Raw genomic sequence first — 19,423 nt, 5'->3', positions numbered from 1 at the left:
CTTCTTTCTTTCTTCTTGTTTTTCAAATCTGCCAAAACTGCATTGATAGCTAACCCAACTTCCCCATGTGACCTCTGTCCATAGCTCTCCAAGGTCAAACTGATGCAACACATTTGTAGAAGCTTTGTTATGAAAAGTTACAAAAATGGAAACTCTTGTCAATTTGCTTCTTAGTGAGATGAGATAGCGAAGGGCTGCTAGGTGGTTCATCTCAAGTGTGAAATATATTATTGAATAAGCAGGGAGTGTATTATTTAGGCAAAATTATATTTGCAACATTTCAAAGCACATCTCTTCCCTTTCATCAAAAACGCTCCCAGATAAGTGATTCACACCACTTTCCCAAGTCCTATGGACTCTCTAAAGGAAATGAAAATCTGCAAAGAGCTACGGGGAATAAACGGCAGGATTATTCTGCCACACATTCTTCTCTCTAAAACGAACAGTTTCCCATCAGTGACCCACTGGAAGTGATCTTGAGGCCAAGCAAGGTGTGAGTCTGAGCTAGTACCAGAGTAGTAGCAACCAGTGAAGTCTGAAGTTTTATGAGACCCTGGAACACCAGGCTGGGCTACTCCTCAGAATGGCAAACTTGTTGAAAGTGCAGTCGTAAAAGGGTGGCTGCCTCCTCCCTAGCCCGGGACTCTTTCCTCCAGGGGCAGCTGGACACCTGCCTAGCTCCTCCCTCCAGGGGACAGCACTGGTGGAGAATCACCTGTCTAGGGAGAGAATCACAATAGACATCATGAAAAACCAGGGGATAATGGCTGAGTTCATTTGGCAGCAGCGCTCTGCTTGGGCCTCAGCTCATTAGTAAATTTGCTTGAGAGAAAGCAGTAAATGCCTTCTGGCCCACTGACATCCGGCATCTTCTCCCCAATAAGCAAGCAAACACTTCTTTTCTTCTGAAGGACTCCATGATGCCACATTCTCCAGGAGGTGAGGACATCTATTTATTAAAAATCTCCTGTGAATTTCATAGGAGCTAGTCTTCGGAAGACTGTGGTATGTCATGGTTAAGAGCTTAGCATGGTGACTGGAGTTGGAAAGTGGTCAACTACTATTAAGAGCTAACCTGCCCCCATCTCATTTGTCTTTGGCGGTTGTCTTAAACGTTCATTTTGCTCATTGTTTGGAAATGTGAGAAGCAAGGTGGTTTGGATCTATTTAAACCCTTGTTCAATTTACTAACTCACAAAGAACAAAGTAGCCAAATTTCAGGTTCTTATGACAAAAAAAAGTGATTACGGACACACCAATGCCTATTTCTGTTTGGTTCATGTATTTTCATTCAGTTACGTGACAGATTTTCATTGCCTGATTGCTATTCAATGATGAGTAGAAAAAAGAGGTCTCATATCATTAAGCCGCGACATTGACTGTCGGCGTCAGAATCGACATTTCCATGACTCACCCATTATACTGTCTGTCCCGTTGGCAGGAGGCGTACAGGAAGAGGTGCTGTAATGGTTTGTGCCACTACGATGGAAAGTGGACATCGGAGGAAGACTGGAATTGATGTCTGCTGAGGAGTGTGATGGATAGCTCTGTAGCAGGAAGCAGAAAAAAAGAGGCCATATTCAACCATAAAATACTTAGTGGGTTAGGTTTCTAATACTTCTTTCAGAACTCTTCATCTTGCAGGAGATAGCTCTTAGAATTTCAAAATATCCAAGAGTATATCTTGCTTATGTCTGACAGCTTTCATTTTTCAAAGAATAAAACGCAAAGACACATAGTTGTTCGGGTTCACATCAAATGTAGAGGAATACAATGGCAATACAGGACAGTGAGAAATGATCACAGTCTCTCTGAATCTAAGAATTACTGCTTAAAGGTATCTCTGAGATTTCAGCAACATAAAAGACAATTTCTACTATTAATTTTTTTGTATGAACTCCTGATCAAGGAAGAAAGATTCCATGGTACAATGACTAAAACTATACTATGACCCATGGGGTTGACATTACACTTCATCTGAACTTCTGGACACTAAATGGCGAAAACAGCCAGTCTCAAATCCTCTTCCTGCAAAACTGAATCACCTTTCTGAATTCTAGTGAGAACAAAATAGTAAATGAAAAATTTAGAAAGTACCAATGATTAAATATCTTTATAAACATCAGTATATAAAACCAATCAATGACTCTATTGAATTAAATTGGAATGAATGAACTGAGAACTGATTTGATTTGAGTTCTTTCTTTACATGTCCTCCTCATAATCTACCATATAGGTGACTATGAAAAAGGAACATCTTTACAGAATCATTTGGTTTAAGTTTGGCTTTGAGTTCAATTATATCCTAAATGTCCAAATAAGCTGCTTTCCTTGGGGCACATCACAGAGCCTGTAAAGCAGCAAATTTGTTGCCATTGATTCATCTGCTTGGGAATGAGCAGATCACTATCAGGGACACAGTTATTTACAAAAATACATCAGGCTATTTTCTTTTTCAAGATAAAAAAGTAGCTTGGAAAGTCATTCTCATAGGTATTTGAATGTGTTACAGACCTTTTGTAAAGGAAAGCTATTTTGGCTAAAATACATTTTTTCTTATATGTAATATATTAATCAGCTATGGGTCTTTATACATCATTAGTGGAGATTCTATTAAAATTAGAGATTGAATATGATGTTAAAAGTCACGGGTGCTTAAAGCCCAGGCATTTATTCATAGGAGTAAAACCCTGGTGTCTTGGTATTTCTGTATTAATTTTGTGAGGCTCACCTTGGGTTCTACCTCTTTCTTTAGCATTCCTTCCAACTTCCAACTCTTGCACGATATCGTTCTCTGAATCCCTAATGCACTCACATTCTGTGCTGTGCCATTTAGCATTTAATTATATGCTGCCTTTCATTGCTTTCTCTTTCAAGTGCATTCTCACCTATACTGTTAACTTCTGAAGAGGAGGGAATAGAGCTTATACCTGTGCATCCCATAGCTCATGACTGAGTGCTGAACACATAATTATCCTATATACTCAATGAACAACCAGTTATCAGTTGGCATTCCATAAACAGTGGACTGAAATACTATTCATCTGAGAGAAAACTAAACCGTCTAGAAAATGACCTATGTTAGATCCACCAATGACATGGTGGTGGGTGCCTTTGAAAATATTATCTCTACATACATATTATCTCTACATAAAATAGTCCAACTGAAAGGTCAACTTCAGTAAAAAAGTTGAGATGATACCCTTTACCTTTCCAAGTACCCAAAAAAGTCTCTCAAACTTTTTAATTTCATGGACCTCTTTGCTTGACCCCAAAATTCCTTAGGCCACCTGTTAAGCTCATTTCTACTTGCTGCTTACAAAATACCCCAAGTTGTCCATGAAATTTTTTCTGAATAACAACAGAATGGGCCCAATCCATAGTACATCTAATCCAAAAGATTGGATAAGTCATAGAACACAAACTTACAACAACTATCTCTGCTCGAGAGCTAAAAACTATAATAAAGTAGAGAAAAAGAAACTGAGCATAGAAAGAGGAAACAAAGAAAGAGATGGGTTGTCTTCATTTCTACACAGCGCTATTCTACGCTGAATTTCTGAAGAATACAGAAACCTTATAAATCAGTCTCAGATATGCAAAAATCAAAACAGAGGAAAAGAATTTTGAAAAATATTTAAATGAGTATGTAATCACAGGGTGAAACAGGAAGAAGATTATCACATCAGGGAAAATTTCTAAACACTTTTCACCTGGTGTAAAATGGGCAGTAATTCAAGATTTAACAGACAGAGGGTTCATCTTGAGTTTAGAGAATGACAGAAAAAGTCCCACCCCGTAGGTTTTAATGGGGAAACCAATGCAATCCATGTACTTAGAGACCATCGATGACAGGTCCCCTCAGCCCCGCTGACTCCAGCTATTGGCACTGTCTGCCCTGCTTGCTATGCATGGAAAGGGGAGACTGAAAAAGAGCTATGGCTTTACATGCCCACTATTTAATTATTTTTACTTATGATACCCAATTATAGCATATTTGGAGCCTTCTGACAAAGTACTGAAAATGTTTCTATTAGTGATGTTTTTAGCAACTTATGGGTTGATAATTCAAAGATTAGAAAATAATTGGTGGCACATACAAAGAATAAAATGACGCTTTGGGCTAAGGCAAAGTTTCATAATGTTGCCACCATTAATCTTTTGTGCCAGATAATTCTTTGTTGTGGGAGGCTCTCCTATGCAGTAGTATGTTTACCAGCATCCTTGCTTCTATATGCCAGATCCCTGTATTCTGTACTCCCCGGTTGTAACATCCACAAACATCTTTGGACATTTCCAAATGTTCCCTGAGGGAGTCAGATCACACCTGGTTGAGAATCACTGGGGTAAGGGTTTATGTTACAAAAAATAAAAGAACTTTTCCTTTATAATAAAATTTTAGACTCCTTGGACTATTTCACTCTGGTGCAAAGACCATGCCTAAACCATGCCAGGCAGAGGACTTGATCCCGTTTCTAAACAGAACTCTGCCAAGTCATTCCAAACTTAAATCTTCTGCAATAACCCATTCCAAAGCTTAACCACAAACTCCATTCTTCTGAGTGATTCTGTATGTACTTCTGTGACACGGTAGTGATTAGCTGTGGGATTGTGTTGTAGAGGCTGAAACCGTAAAGGTTTGAAGGATCAAACTTGGTGACTTGACAGTTACTACTGAAATGTGTGGGTTTTAGGCTCTACACATCCTTTCACAACATGGTATAAAGTAATGAAGGCAGTAACACTTCTAAAAATGTTATACCTTTACAGACAATGCTAGTTTGGCCCAATGACGCCCTAAAACCTCTTCTTTTTCCCACGCTATGCCTTTGTTCTGTATGAGACTGGCCAAAAGCTATGGGCAAAAATCGTGAGGAATTACCATTATTTTCAAGTGAAAAGACACTATGTGCCTACTGCATACTCACATTTTTCTTAAATCAGTGTCAGATTGCTGAAAGGCATTTCAATGAGAGATTTTGAAATGGTTGAATACTGAAATTACAATGATTACTAGATATAACAATCCAACAGTTTCCTTACCAGTGAGAGAATTCATTAGGATACATTACCAGAGACCTAATTCATTTATCATTTTAAGAAAACAAACCCTTAATCTCTATGATCTGCTAAATAATCATGTTGAAGAATGAAAACCCGGGTCCTATGACGGATAAATGACATTACAAAGACAGCATCTGATACAACCTGTTGGTCTACTCCTTCAAAATAATCTTTCTTCCTGGTTGATAATATTGTTTTGGTTTTTAAGGTTTTCAGCAAATTTTTTTTTCCTAAAAGGAATGTAGTTGGTTTCCTTTTGAAAATTACACTTCTTATGCATTTGAGCATATTTTAAAGATACCTCCTCCCATGCAGTGAATTTAGGATAAACTCAAACCACCAACATCAAAATTCTACAGCATGACAGGGAAAGAGAGAAAGAGAGAGAGAGAGAGAGAGAGAGAGAGAGAGAGAAAGAAAGAAAGAAAGAAAGAAAGAAAGAAAGAAAGAAAGAAAGAAAGAGAAAGAAAGAGGGAGAGAGAAAGAGGGAGGGAGGGAGGGAGGAAATAAATGTCAAATGAACAACTCTTAGAAGAACTGACATTCCATGTTATGTTAGTATATTGCCAAATCTTTTATTTGTATCAAAATCTTCCTTGCTCACAGGACACATAAAGTTTTGATCATGAGTTCCTTAGGCAAGTGGGAAACGATGATGGGAAATAAAGATGTTGGCCAAGAAGAAATTCTAGTATAATAATAGTTGATATTTCTCTAAGCGTTTGTTCTAATACCTGAAAGGAGGTGAGAGAAGATGAAGTTTGCAAAGTATTTTGTTTACTGAAGATGTGCTGAAATTTGAGACAGTTTGACTTATAGACGATATAAACTTGGCAGACGATATAAAAAGGCAAATTCCATCTCCATCATTTGCCTCTTGTTAACAGATAGGCCAACTGACTGTAGTGTCTCTATCATTGGATAGAGGATATCAAAGATAGCAGAAACTGTAACTTCTGGAATGTTTTTATGTTGTCAGGATAGTACAGAAGTCACCTTTTCTATATCTCTAGTGGTTGAGCAAAAGAAAGGGCACAGAAATCCAGAAAGTACTATTTCTTATAGAAGAACAGAGAAAGGCACATGAATCTGGTGTTAGGAGAAGAAAAAGGGGCAATTTCAAGATGAAGAGTAGTGACACAGGTACCATGAAGGATCACTGGATAGGCCACACCCTTTCTGCATTTGTAGGATTACAGCTTCATACATTTTTAACACTATATTACTGCACAAGGGGCTCAGTCCCCACCTTACCTGCATCTCAAACCTAACTCATGATCTAGAAGCAGTCTTTCCTCCATATAATGATAGACTTAAGTTCATGAGTGGATTCTGGGTTGTGGAGCTTTTGAGGCTCGAAAAGATCCGATGATCAGATGAACTGCTGCTTCTTTCAAGATAAAGGACCACATTAGGATGGGTAAGTGTAGGCGATGGGTGGAGTGGCCACTCCAGTAATGAAAACAAGATAACATTCTATAGCTCAGCATTTTTCAACTGAGTCAGGCAAGGGAGCCTCAGGGGGAGGTTGGGGAGTATGGAGTTAAGGCTAAGCTACTGAGCACTGGGAATCCAGTCTATATGGAAACCTCATGGTTGCTGTTTCTAGTGGACTGGACGGGAAACAGGAAGTCTTTCCTCTGGGTGTGGCACCAAGGGTCAAAGCTGTCACCAGGGACAGAAAGCCGGTAAGAGGAAGTGGAAAAGCCCATGGGAGATATAGGTCACCTACTCTCAGTCTATTGACTGTCACTCTGCCCCCTGCAGTATATTCTTCAAAACTACAGACAGCAAAAAAAAAAAAAAAAAAAAAAGGATCCACCATAGCTGAAATTCTGCAACTCAATACAGTGTATCTTTATGTGCCAAAGGAGCCCAACATTGCCATCAAGAAAGCACAGAATAAGACACAATAAATGGAAGAACAAAGGCAAACAGAATTCAGGAAGGGCTTACAAAGGTGTTCTGATTCAGGTATGTTTCTGATCACAGACACAATATAAGAATGATGGGTGTATACCACTTTTACGTTCATTTACAGAGTCCTTGTGTGCATGCATGGAAAGACAGAGGATGAGATTTCAGAAACTAGCTGTGTTGTGTCCAGAACCATGTAAATCTGCCCTTACCAAACGTTCGTGTGGATGCAGGCTACAGTAGCTGCTAGACTGTGGAATATGAGAAGAATTGCCCAACATTCCTCCGTAGCCAGGCTGATTCATCCCACTGGAGGAGCTCCAAGGGTCACTGCTGTGATGGCCATCTGTAAAGGACAAAGAACACCATGACTTTTCTGAGGCATTCAGCCCTGCCTCACAGAATAGGGTTTTTCATATACTTGAAAATGGCTGCCTGGTGTGTATCCGTCTTTGTGCTGTTTCACTGATTACATCAGAAGACAGTCATCCTCATTTTTTTCCCAAGTGGCTCTATATCGCCCAACAAATGCAAATATTTACCAGAGGCAGGGTTCTTAGTAAAATCTCAGCTATAAAAGAACAAGGCAACACATTTCTATGTAGAATTATGTCAATTCTGCGAGGTAAACCATACTAAAGAAAACATTTCTTAGACGTCTCCTGACCTCTTTTTCTACCAAACTAAAAGTTAAACTGTGCCTAAATTTCGTGGTGAAAATAAAATTCTTGACACATCACACAGCTGATAAGCTCACAAGCTTTAAAAGCATATAAAGAAATAAGTAATGAAAAAGCACATCTCAGATTTAAGAGATCAGATTACTTTTTCGAAATATACAAAAATTAGAGTTGAAATTGCATTATGGGAACAGGAGTCTCAGGTATATAGTTCTGAATTTTCTTTTTTAACTTTTATATTTGGCACAGAGTTCTATAGCTACCTTAAGCCTCGGCAGCCAATGAAAGGGTACACTCCTGTCATAAGTTAAATATTATGCTACAGACAATTTTGAGAGGTTCCGGATTTTATAAAACTGTAAGTTCAAAAGAGGTTTAAAATGATATGGTCATTATATGAAATACCTTTTGATATTAAGCTAATTTTTTGTTAACACCATATTAAAATCATTTTTATTGATTCTTTTTCTTTTTCTGGGTCTACTGGCCTAGAGGTTACTATTAAAGATCACTGATGTTTGGCTGGGTTTCTCAGATGAAGGTGGTAGGTGAGGGGACGGGGAAGAATCTATGTTGTTGCTGAATTCAAACTTTCCCTTCTTCTAATAGTGTAACTGAAATTATTGAACACCAGCTGCATCCCGGACCATCAGCTAGGTCACAGCACAGCAAGTGCTGCCTCCTTGAAAATAAGATTATTTTAACATATGTATGTGCTATCTAATAAAAACCTGTTGAAAATTTGAGCAATACGCTGGTTAAATCTGCTACCATACACCACAAAGCTCTTTTTCACTGAGATGTTAAATGCAGAAATTAATATTCCAAAAACTGGGAAGTTTCAAGACAGGGAGGAATGATCAATGGATTTCTTTTAAAAAATCATGTCTGTGATTTTGATAACTTAGGAGTTTTAATTAGAGGGTGGAAATCCAAGTGAAAACTGAGAGGTCACATAGTAGTGAGTTTGAAATGTGCTCCTGACAAGTCTCTGAGTATCTTTCACTTACAGTGTCTCTTTAAGACCTGATTCCTCAGGGCACCAGCGGCCCTCCCCACCCCCACCTCACTGCAGGAATCGGATGGGATACTGTTTCTGTGATCATAATGTGAAAACATATGGACTTTCAAAAAGTTATTATTCATGTACTTAAGATTTAGCCTTCAGACCGTGGAAGTTTAGATGTTAAGGCCCCAACATTTCAAATAGATAGCCTCTATGACAAATAAATTGAGAATATGTATCACTAAAAGGGAGTCTCCTGAAACATTCTGACAACATGATGCAGTAGAAGGAAATACATTTAGGATTTGTTAACACACAACACTCTACTCAATGCAGTCTTGTAAAAATACATACTTTACATAAATTATGCTTTTCACAGTAAATTAATATTTATCACATCCCATGATCTGGCATAATGTTGTTTGGAAAGAATAGAATTAGATGTGTGCAAATTAATTGTGCTCATCATAAATGTCAACTCAATTTTTTTTTTTTTTTTTTTTTTTTGCTTTTTTGGGCATTCATATGCAGAAAAGCAAGTTTGTTCCCCATATTTTGCGTGGTCTGGTCTGCTATCGAGAAGAGACTGCTGTTTCAATCTACCTGATCTCCCATGCGGTGCACAGTCTATGCAAGCACCTTCCTGAGGCAGAGAGAAGAAATCTATCTTGCCAATTTTCTCGGTGAAAAACTGCTTTGAGTGATGAATCCTTAGATTGACGATCTCTATAAGCACCAGTGATATGGTTTCTCTGGTCACAAAAGAGGGGAGCTGATGCCTAAGTGGCTGCTGTTTACAGCAAATGGAACAGGCCTTTTGTCATTGCAGAGGACACACTGAAGTGACATATCCTGCTGTGTCCCTCGGTGAGTTACACCCAGGACAGGTCACAAAGATAAAGGGTCCTAATGAACATAAGCTCTATTATGCATGGAATAAATCGTCTCCACTCCTGAGAGACCTGTTCGATTCAATTTCATAGATTTTCCATGGAATTTCACATGTGAACTAACAACCTAAAAAAAAGCTAACACTCTGAAGGACGAGAAATAAAGCCCTTTTTAATCACAATGATTTTGAGTGTGTCCACTGCAAGCTAAGTGAGACACTTAGCTGCCTCCCTGGTCCTCACTGCTCCATGGGCACTCCCCTTCCCATGACATGGCCCTTCCTAGCGTAGCAAGAAAAGGAAATCCCACGGCACTGTGCCCACGCTCAGAAAAGGTTTGCACATCCAGGCAGAAAGAGTTAAAAGTTCTGCATACAAATACAAGAGTTCTCAGCAAACTCCATGTCTAAAGTTCAGAGTATTAACTTGGCAACAAGATCACATTGGGACAATAAGTGTCATAGGCTTATTGGGGACAAAGCCTCAGGTGCATCTCTGCTGTCACTATTCGGACAGGCAGCTACTGTCACTCTAACTACCTCAGTCTTTTCCAAGAAGCAGTGGCAAGACTATGAGCTCAGGGGACACATCCACGTACAGTTAATTCAACTGTGCAACTGAAAAGAGTAAATATACTTTATCTACTGTGAAACTGTAATTCTCTAAAAATTGGGGAAAAAGCTGGGTCTTTCACCCAAAATCAATTAGCATGTTGGGATGGAGCTTTCGCTGTGTGATAAAATCATATTCCAGTCTTTAGACATGTTTGTTTCACCTTAAATGGGACTCTTGTTTTTACCTATAAATTAATAAGTGGCTGAAATTTTTATATGAAGTTATACATAAGGACAATTTGTTCCCAGTTGGCTACATCCAGGACGCTCAAAATACACACTGAACCAAAACACTTCTAAAAATACACACACGTGGGGCGCCTGGGTGGCTTAGTCGGTTAAGCGTCCGACTTTCGCTTAGGTCATGATCTCGCGGTTCGTGGGTTCGAGCCCCGCGTCGGGCTCTGTGCTGACTGCCAGCTCAGAGCCTGGAGCCTGTTTCAGTCTGTGACTCCCTCTCTCTCTGACCCTCCCCTGCTCACGCTGTCTCTCTCTCTCTCCTAGAAATAAAAAAAAAAAAAAAAAAAAAAAAATACACACTCGTTCTTCTTGGGGAGTGAAGAAGCTGAAATGATCCGTCATGAAGACCAATCCCCCAAAGCGTCAGTTCAAAGTGAAGCCAACGAGTTTTATCTTAACTCATCATTGCTCTAGGGGCCTTAGTTTAAAAAAAATAAGTCTTCGTAAAGTTTTAATTAATTGATTAATTTTGAATGAATTCAATTCCTAAGAAGGGCATGACCTTCAATATTCTCTGCTTGCCTAGGATGCCATTTTCTTGAGGATTGGTTCAGCAGTCTTTTGCCCCATGCATGACCTGAAAAGACCTGGGGAGATTCTGCGCAGTGGATTTCCCCGCAGAAGAGGCAGCGTCTTACCCTGCATGAAGAAGGAGCTAGGGAAGGTGCTGGCTGCTGGTTTCGAGGAAGGGTAGCCTGGCGAGTCTCTATTGTAGTCGGCAGTGCTTGCTGACGGAGCATAGACCTGAGGAAGGAGAGACAATTCAGTTTTCCTTGCTGCATTGACCCCAGAACCTCAAGGTCCATTACTTGAGAGGAAGCAGGCACAAAAATGCTAAATTTCTATCACGTCCATTCCAAATCTTATCAAACGCTAGAACACTACCTCTTTCAGAATACAGAAAAACCACCACCACCACCACCACCACCAAATGCTGAGTATATTTGTGTGACTGGAAAACCAGGGTGGGGGGATATTTTCCAGTCATAGGCAAGAATACTGTGAAATATGTCTTGTTAAATATATTATATGATACCCACAGGGCTGTCCTGTCCAAGCAACCGTTTTCTGTTGTTGTTTTTTTTGTTTTGGTTGTTGTTATTGTTTGTTTGTTTGTTTGTTTTTAAACATAGACGGCCGCTGAGCACATGAAAGGTGAAAAGGGGAGGGCATGTGTCAAGTCTCTCCATTTTACTTGAGCTTTCAATTATAATTTTTACTTCTGAGAGAAAGAGACAGAGACCCAGAAAACGAATACACTATCCAGACCACAGAAAGTGACAAATACATCTTGGAATATTAAATTCCCATAGTGTCAGCTTTTTGCAGAGCTGCATGAAAAAAGGCCATTAAAAGCCCGGATCTACACAGACCACCAACAATCAGCATGTACACAGGAAGGGAGGGGGGCACTCCTTTATAGTTCTTATTATTTTTGTGTGTGCAATAAACTTAAAAAAAAGTGTGCCAAAATCCTAATTTACTAAACATTCGTTTACTAATACTCATGAGACTTGGAGAACCAGTCCTTTATAAAAATAGCCTGTGTATATTCTTGTTTATGTTTCCTTTAAAGAAGAGAGCATAGTGGAAAAGCATAAATTCATAAGGTATAGTTTAACTTTAATTGGTTCCCCCCTTGCCTTTTCTGCAAATATGATTTTTTTTAAATCCCTATTTTCTTTTGCTCCAAAAGTTCCTCTCTCCAGATGGTCGGAGAGACTGAAACACTGTCATCCTCTTGATGAAAATGGATACCTTCCTGCCTCCATTTTGAAGCAGGCAGCGGCTCACAAAATTGGCAGTGAGCCTACAGTAATATTCACAGGTCACAGTAAAAGAAAGAGAAATTCACCAATAAAAAGGCTACTGCAGAGTTACCAAAAAATACTCCCATTTTTTTACAGTGCACATCGAATAAACACCCTAAGAAAAATTATATAATTGCTCTCAGAACACCATGAATCACAAACTAAGCATTAATACAAGGTTTAGGATTTCACAAAGGATAGGTCCACAGAGACAGATGTGGGAAAATATGCACGCACATACATACATCAAATAAATGCTACATATGCCCCACAGTGCCCTTGAAAATTGGGAGGTCCTAGAGATGGAACAAAACAAAAACAAACCAGAAAAAAACCTAGGCACACTTTAGAAAACAAGGATTTTTCCCAAGTCATGGAGGGATATAAGCCCCATATTACATGGGCTATATTTCACTTTATTTTTTACTTCTCCTCACATTTAAAATATATGAATGTCTGTTTGCTTTATTTCCACAGGACTTACAATAAGGAAGAAATCTTTTCAATTTTCTTTAAGAGACAAAGAATAAACCTTAACCTGGGAACCCCCAAACAAATCAATACCCTCAAGTTCTGTTAAGCAAAACCCAGCATTTTCTTGAGAACTATACAACTGATAAACCGTCTGGGAAATATTACTGAATGTATTTAGAGGAAGCAGGTCTTCAGAACAGCATAAAGAGATGAAAGAAACCTTACTGTTTAGAGAAAGGAGAAACTGAAAATCAGATCATCTCATCCCAAACACAAAATGAGCACAATACAACTACTATACCTACTATGATATTATCTACAGCCCAGGCTGTTAGCCTGACAGCTGTCTGGTCAGTTGGTATTAACACAAGCTAAGTGTACTATGTATTACTCCCAGGTTTCGGAAATCACTATATGTACTGAAAATAAACTCTGACCCACAATATCAAATCATTTTGTATTTTAAAACAATTGAAGTTAAGTTCTTCTGGAATTATATATAGTATAATTTTAATTATATTCTGCTACATTAACTTTAAACACGTATACCATTACATCAACACTATGTGATGGCACCAAATGTCACCTTTTTTCCCCGATTTGGGCAGAATTAGTTGATATTTCTTCTGGGAGATAAGGACATCTCTTTGGTAATTCTGCTCATGTATAAGGAGGCTATTTGGACTATGAATTATGATCAAGCTCAAAGATATAAGAATAAGATCACGGATCTCAAATTCTTAAGTATGCCTGCGTAAACAGTATCTTTGGGTTTAAAAAAAAGGTTTTGATATATATTATACTATACGATTTCTATTTTTTTTGGTGTTGCAGTCAAATGAAGACTCTTTACTTATTTTTTTAAAGTTTATTTATTTTTCAGAGAGACACAGAGAGAGTGAGTGGGGAAGGGGCAGAAAGAGAGGAAGAGAGAGAATCCCAAACAGGCTCTACACTGTCAGCACAGAGCCTGATGCAGGTCTTGAACTCACGAACTGCGAAATCACGACTTGAGCCAAAACCAAGAGTCAGACACTTAACCAACTGAACCACACAGGTACCCCCAGAGTCTTTAGCTACGATGAAAATCTTATTAACAAGAAATGGACCATTGTTTACGGTAAAAAGGCATCTTTCCCACTTCGAGTTACCTTTAAGGTAAAGTGCCCTATAGAATCGTTTATATAAATAAACCGTGCACAGAACTATTGTACTTTTTTTTTTCTTCTAAGATTTTATTTTTAAGTAATCTTTACACCCAACATGGGGCTCGAACTCACAACCCCAATATCAAGAGTCACATGCTCTGCTGACTGAGCCAGCCAGGAGCCCCTATATTTCTTAAAAGTATAAAGAATTAAAGCATTTATTTAGTTCCACTCCCCTCCTCCATTTTACTTATAAGAAATTTGACAATGGAATGTTCAAAACAACTGCTCAAGGTCTGCAACTTGCCCTACATGCACAACCTTCAATGGCTCTTTATTTTAGGTTACCTTCTTTAAAAATAGTGGTAGAGGTATAAGATGATATTTATGAAAACAGACTGATCATAATGTTCAGACTTCAGTTTACCTTAATATTTTCATCTTTAATAAGATGACCAGGAAGCTGCTTCATTATTTTTACTTCAGTCAACTATTTTGCTAATACTTCAACCTAAAGACCTGAAAGCATGGGTTTCAATAATGTATTTAATAGAGACACGAAGTTCAATAAGAAAAGCTCACATACAATTGATTTTAATTATACTATTTTGGGTAACTAAAAAGATGATTTAAAGATGATTTGTTAACTAAAATATTTTTTTAAATTTAACAGAACAATGCCAATCATCCCAGATACCTTCAAATAGCTGGAGTCATTTTGGCGACTAACACCAAAAAATCAGCCCAATGAAAAATGAAATAAAAATCCCAAAGTCTAGTTCAGTGTATTGAAATGACTCCCATCTTTGAAACATGAGGAAAGTCTAAAGGGAAACAAAAATCTACACTTCATTTTTCTCTGATAAGGTAGCTTTGACCAAGGTGACTTCTGGCATTCTGATTCCTCCCACAAGAATAACCAAAAAAGTGTGAAGTTTGTGTTGCAAAATTGGAAATGGGGAAACTTGGCCAAAGCTCATAGACTGCAGCTCTTTTCGTGAACTATTCATTGAATAAAAGCTTCATGGGAAACTAGTGGCAAAGTATAGTTATGTTCAAATTTAGCACCATTATGTTTTCTCTTACATTTCCGAATTTAAGACAAAACCATGCATACAGAAATTCTGAGTTTAACAAATCTGCCTAGATAACACTAAACCCTGAACTGATAAAAATTAAAAAAATATTTTCATGCTATCTATTTGGTTTTTGTTGTAATTTGAGAAGTATTACTATATTATATTAGCTGTTTCATCCAATGTTGCTGGTTATCCTTTGCTCAGTCACCAAAGAAATAATATAACACCTTTTTAAAATAGAACCTCTGCCTATTTAGAAAAGAAAACCCATCCGTCCACCCCCAATCAACCTCAGTTTGTTCTCCACATTCAAGAGTCTCTTATGGTTTGCCTCCCTCTCTGTTTGAAACTATTTTTCCCCCTTCCCTTTCCCAGTAGGTGATGGGCACTGAGGAGGGCACTTGTTGGGATGAGCACTGCGTGTTGTACATAAGTGATGAATCATGGAATCTACCCCGAAAACTAAGAGCACACTGTATACACTGTATGTTAGCTAACTTGACAATAAATTAAAACATAAAATAAAATCTTCCATTTGAGAAAGAGGAAAACTAAAGAAAGTTAAATTTGGACTTCTTTATTTTTCATTCTGTTCTGTAGCCTTCACAGTGGTTAGGCCACAGATTTATTAGCTTTAAGCCACTGAAAAGTTTAATCATGTTTTGAAAATGGAAATTCTCTTTACTGCTCTTTGGAAATTAAATTTTTCTATGGCTCTTTAATCAAAAAAGAAAGAAAGAAAGAAAGAAAGAAAGAAAGAAAGAAAGAAAGAAAGAAAGAAAAGAAAGAAAAAAAGAAAGAAAGAAAGAAAGAAAGAAAGAAAAAGAAAACCAAGCAAACGTGCACATGAAGGGAGCAGAATGAATATATTACCTTTCCCCTTGATGTTCTCATTTTTATCTGTCTTGGTATATCAGTTTCACTTATGAAAATTTTAAAAATAGCAATGATTACCATTTGTTTAGGGCATCTTGTGGCTATTGTTTTTGTGCTAGTAGCTCTATAGAAGTTACTTCTGATTTTCCTAATGTCATACCGAATGGCTATTATTAACAGTATCATTCCTATTTCACAGGGTTGAAGTACAGTGAGAGATCTAATGTATTGGCCCAAACCAGCCTGGGTCTGATGGAAGGTTCTGCCAATCATTAGTTAGGCAAACTTGGACCAGTTCCGTTAACTTCTCTGGTCTCCAGATTCCTACCTGTAAAATGGGAACAAGAGAGCTTGCTATGTAAAACTTCTCATGAGAATTAAAGGGTATATTGTGTGTGAAACAACTCGTAAATGCCTGGCACGTATTAAACATGCAAAAAAAAAAGACAATAGGGTTAATAGTGCTGCCATTGTCTTGATTATCTGAGCAAATGTGACTCAGGAACATTAAGCCACCTTTTCTACATTAACAATCAAGTGGTAAAGGCAGGATTTAAGTGGGTCATCAGTCTATATTATTTCCATTAAAAAAATCCTTGCTCTTAAAAGGCAAAAAAAATTTCATTTTATTTTTAAAATCTTTGTTTATTTTTGAGATGGTAAGGGGAAAAGGGGCAGAGAAAGAAGGGGATAGAGGATCCAAAGCAGACTCCCTGCTGACAGCAGAGAGCCCAATTTGGGGCTCAAATCAAAAACCATGAGATCATTACTTGAGCTGAAGTCAGATGTTTAACCGACTGAGCTACCTAGGCGCCCCTAAGAACACATTTTAAAATATCAACACAAGGCTATACTTTGACCGTAGTTTATAGAAATATTCTTATGGGGGCTTCTTATTACCTTTTAAGAAAATAAAATGTTATGAGGCATGTTCATAGTAAAACCAATACATATTAATGTTACTTGTTTCCTGAAGTGGGAAGCTAAATTTTAGGGGGATAAAGAGAAGTGGCTCCAGATCATGTGTCAGAAGGTGTGTCACTGAGTGGGGCTGAGTGATAACCACTAGGCGGTATGAGGCACCTTTAAATTCCTTACCATTACTACCCCTTTGTGACTCTGCAAGAACCATGTGAATATATAATTTAACAGTCTTTCGGGCCCTTAAAGAGAGCTGTTGTTTGCTCCATAATGAGTAGAAAATAACAAAGCAGAATTATGTCTCAGATGCCCAAGTTAGCACTTGCGCAGGGATCCCTTAGTAGTTTAGACCTTGACAGATTTTATAAATATTCTAAACTGTGACAGTGAAACACACAAATGACAAGAGTTTATAGGATGCTGCATGTGATGTTCACAAACCTAGGCCTGTGTTTTGATGCTTCCCAGCATCTAATGGGGAAACATACTTGTAGGTAGATCAGCTCACTACTCAGGCAACTGGGCTGTACTCTCAATTTATAATGTTGTTTGAAAGACATGGGTCACAGTAAGAGAAAAGAAAGCCTCAGGGCAGTGATACCTCCACATTCAGAAGAATTAATATGGACACCATAATTGTGCCATGTGACCAAGTGAAATGTATCCTGCTAACTGATTAATAAAGCAAGGGGAAGATGTATGTGAAAGTCTTCAGAGAGTATAGAAAAGGATTTGGCATAAGAGTAGAAATTATACAGCTCTGAGCCAGACCAACTGGGTTCAGATTCCAGTTCAGATTCCACAATTAATTGTGAGCTGGATGGCGATATAGTGAACCTCAGTTTTCTCCCTAGTGAAATGAAGTTACTCTTTTTGTGAGCATTAGTGATGATATCTGTCAAGCATAATTCTTAATCTGTTGTAGGCACTCAATAAATGATATTATTATTTATGTCTCATTGTTAAGTGCTAGTCACCGCTTATTGCTATTTTTAAGAAGTGTCTAGAATGGTGCCACCCAGTACAGTAGCCATTAGTAAAATGTAGTTATTTGAATTAAGCTTAGTTAAAATTACATAAAGTTAAATATCCATTCCCTTAGTCACACTAGACACATTTCAAGTGCTCAACAGCCTTACGTGGTCACTGCTACCACACTGGATATCACTAACATAGAACTCTCCTACTACGGCAGAAAGTTCTGTTGGGAGCACAGGTCTAGACCCATGCTGGTCTGTGGAGAGTCTGCCTGGGCCTTACCCTCCTGGGTAACATGTCACCCTCTGTTAGAGCACCTATTACAATAATGCCAGCCCAAGACTTGATATTCCCTTTAGGCTGCAAGAGCAAGAAATCCTTTGATGGACTAGCTGGAGAGGCAACTTCTAGGCATCCCTAGCACGTAGCATACGGCGGGTGGTAATAAATATTGATGCTACTGAATGGCAGGATATTTACGTTTTAGTTTTATTTATTATTTTTAGAGTTCCTTGTACTACTACATATTTTTTAAAGTCCTTTTTAGAACCATCTGCCCAAATTCCTGCAAACTGTACCAAGTGGGACATGAGGCAAGAGTATATGTGACTCTCGGTTTCTGGATGTGTAGGAAGCAGAAGAAATTCTTCAACTGCAATTTTGTCCTTGGCCCTTAGTGTCTTTGGCAAAGGAATTATAGTTAGACATGGTGTGATCACTTTTTCGAGACGATAAAAGTTGAACAGATGTTTTAAGTTTTTCTGATCATGTGGTTTCACATTATTGGTAATTGGGTCCCTCTATTCTACTCTCCATTTTTATTACTTTTTAAAAAATCTTTTTATTTGATTTTTTTTTTTTTTTTTTTTTACAGATGCTCCTTCCTCTTTTCACGGTACTTTTCTACCTGCTGCCCTCTGTCCTCTCTCTAAGCATCATATTTTTAAAGCTCAGATGCTTTCAACCTTATTCTACAAATGAGCAAAGGAAGAGGTTAATGGACAGAGCCCAGGGCCCCTGACTTTGCATCTAGTCTCCTTGGCACTCTCCTTTCTAAAGTCTTTTCTAACTTTATAACTTAAGTATTCTAATGGGCAGTAAAATGGCATATAAAGTTAATAAACAGATTCAAGTAATGGAGTTGAGTAAGTTATTATAAGGTTTAAAGGCAGTTAATAATGCTCAAGGGCATATAACCGTCAGGCAGTAAATAATCCAAGAGTGCAAAAAACTAAAACCAATAGCAAACTACAGGAATAAAAATTATTTCATGACATATTCTCAGTACAATACACACATTAAGTCCAGGAACATTTACCAATGGAAGAAATCCTACTTCATTTTCAGGTAATGGTTAAAAGCCAATTTGCATTATTGTCACATAAATAGGAAATCTATTTAGAAATAACACATAAATGTCTGCTATATATTGACAAACTGATGGGTATTTAATTATGAATGGAAAATTTCAGAGGTGTAGGCTATTGAAGTTGTGAAGCTTTTATGACCATCTAAATCACTTGAAAGTTTTTATAGGAATTAACCAAATAGTTCTAAATGCCCTAAAATAACTCCTAGTAAGAAGAGGTTTTTTTTTTTTTATTCCACAAACTATCTTTATTGGTAGTCTTAAAACAATCACATTTATCTAAACGTGTAAAATGTACCATTAATGTATATGATATTCCTATTTTATTTTCACTAACAAGCAATTACCTGTCTTCA

The 19,423-nt window shown here is 37.9% G+C and overlaps 1 protein-coding gene across 10 annotated transcripts in view; it reads right to left on the bottom strand.

The window, feature by feature from the left end:
• Positions 1-19,423, bottom strand: part of TCF4 (transcription factor 4) — a 350,980-nt gene that overhangs the window by 40,349 nt on the left and 291,208 nt on the right. For all 10 annotated transcript variants that reach the window (XM_039256089.1, XM_039256092.1, XM_039256090.1 and 7 more), the window contains 3 exons: positions 11,050-11,155; positions 7,194-7,327; positions 1,415-1,547 (listed from right to left, as the gene is read on the bottom strand). In XM_039256089.1, coding sequence (XP_039112020.1) covers positions 1,415-1,547; positions 7,194-7,327; positions 11,050-11,155 — 373 coding nt within the window. The remainder of the gene's footprint in view (positions 1-1,414; positions 1,548-7,193; positions 7,328-11,049; positions 11,156-19,423) is intronic.

Source organism: Hyaena hyaena, unplaced genomic scaffold (genome assembly GCF_003009895.1).
Source record: "Hyaena hyaena isolate Hyena2069 unplaced genomic scaffold, ASM300989v1 scaffold_557, whole genome shotgun sequence".
Taxonomy (NCBI): domain Eukaryota; kingdom Metazoa; phylum Chordata; class Mammalia; order Carnivora; family Hyaenidae; genus Hyaena; species Hyaena hyaena.
Note: the sequence above shows the minus strand (reverse complement) of the source record. Positions and strands in the feature narration are given on the sequence as shown.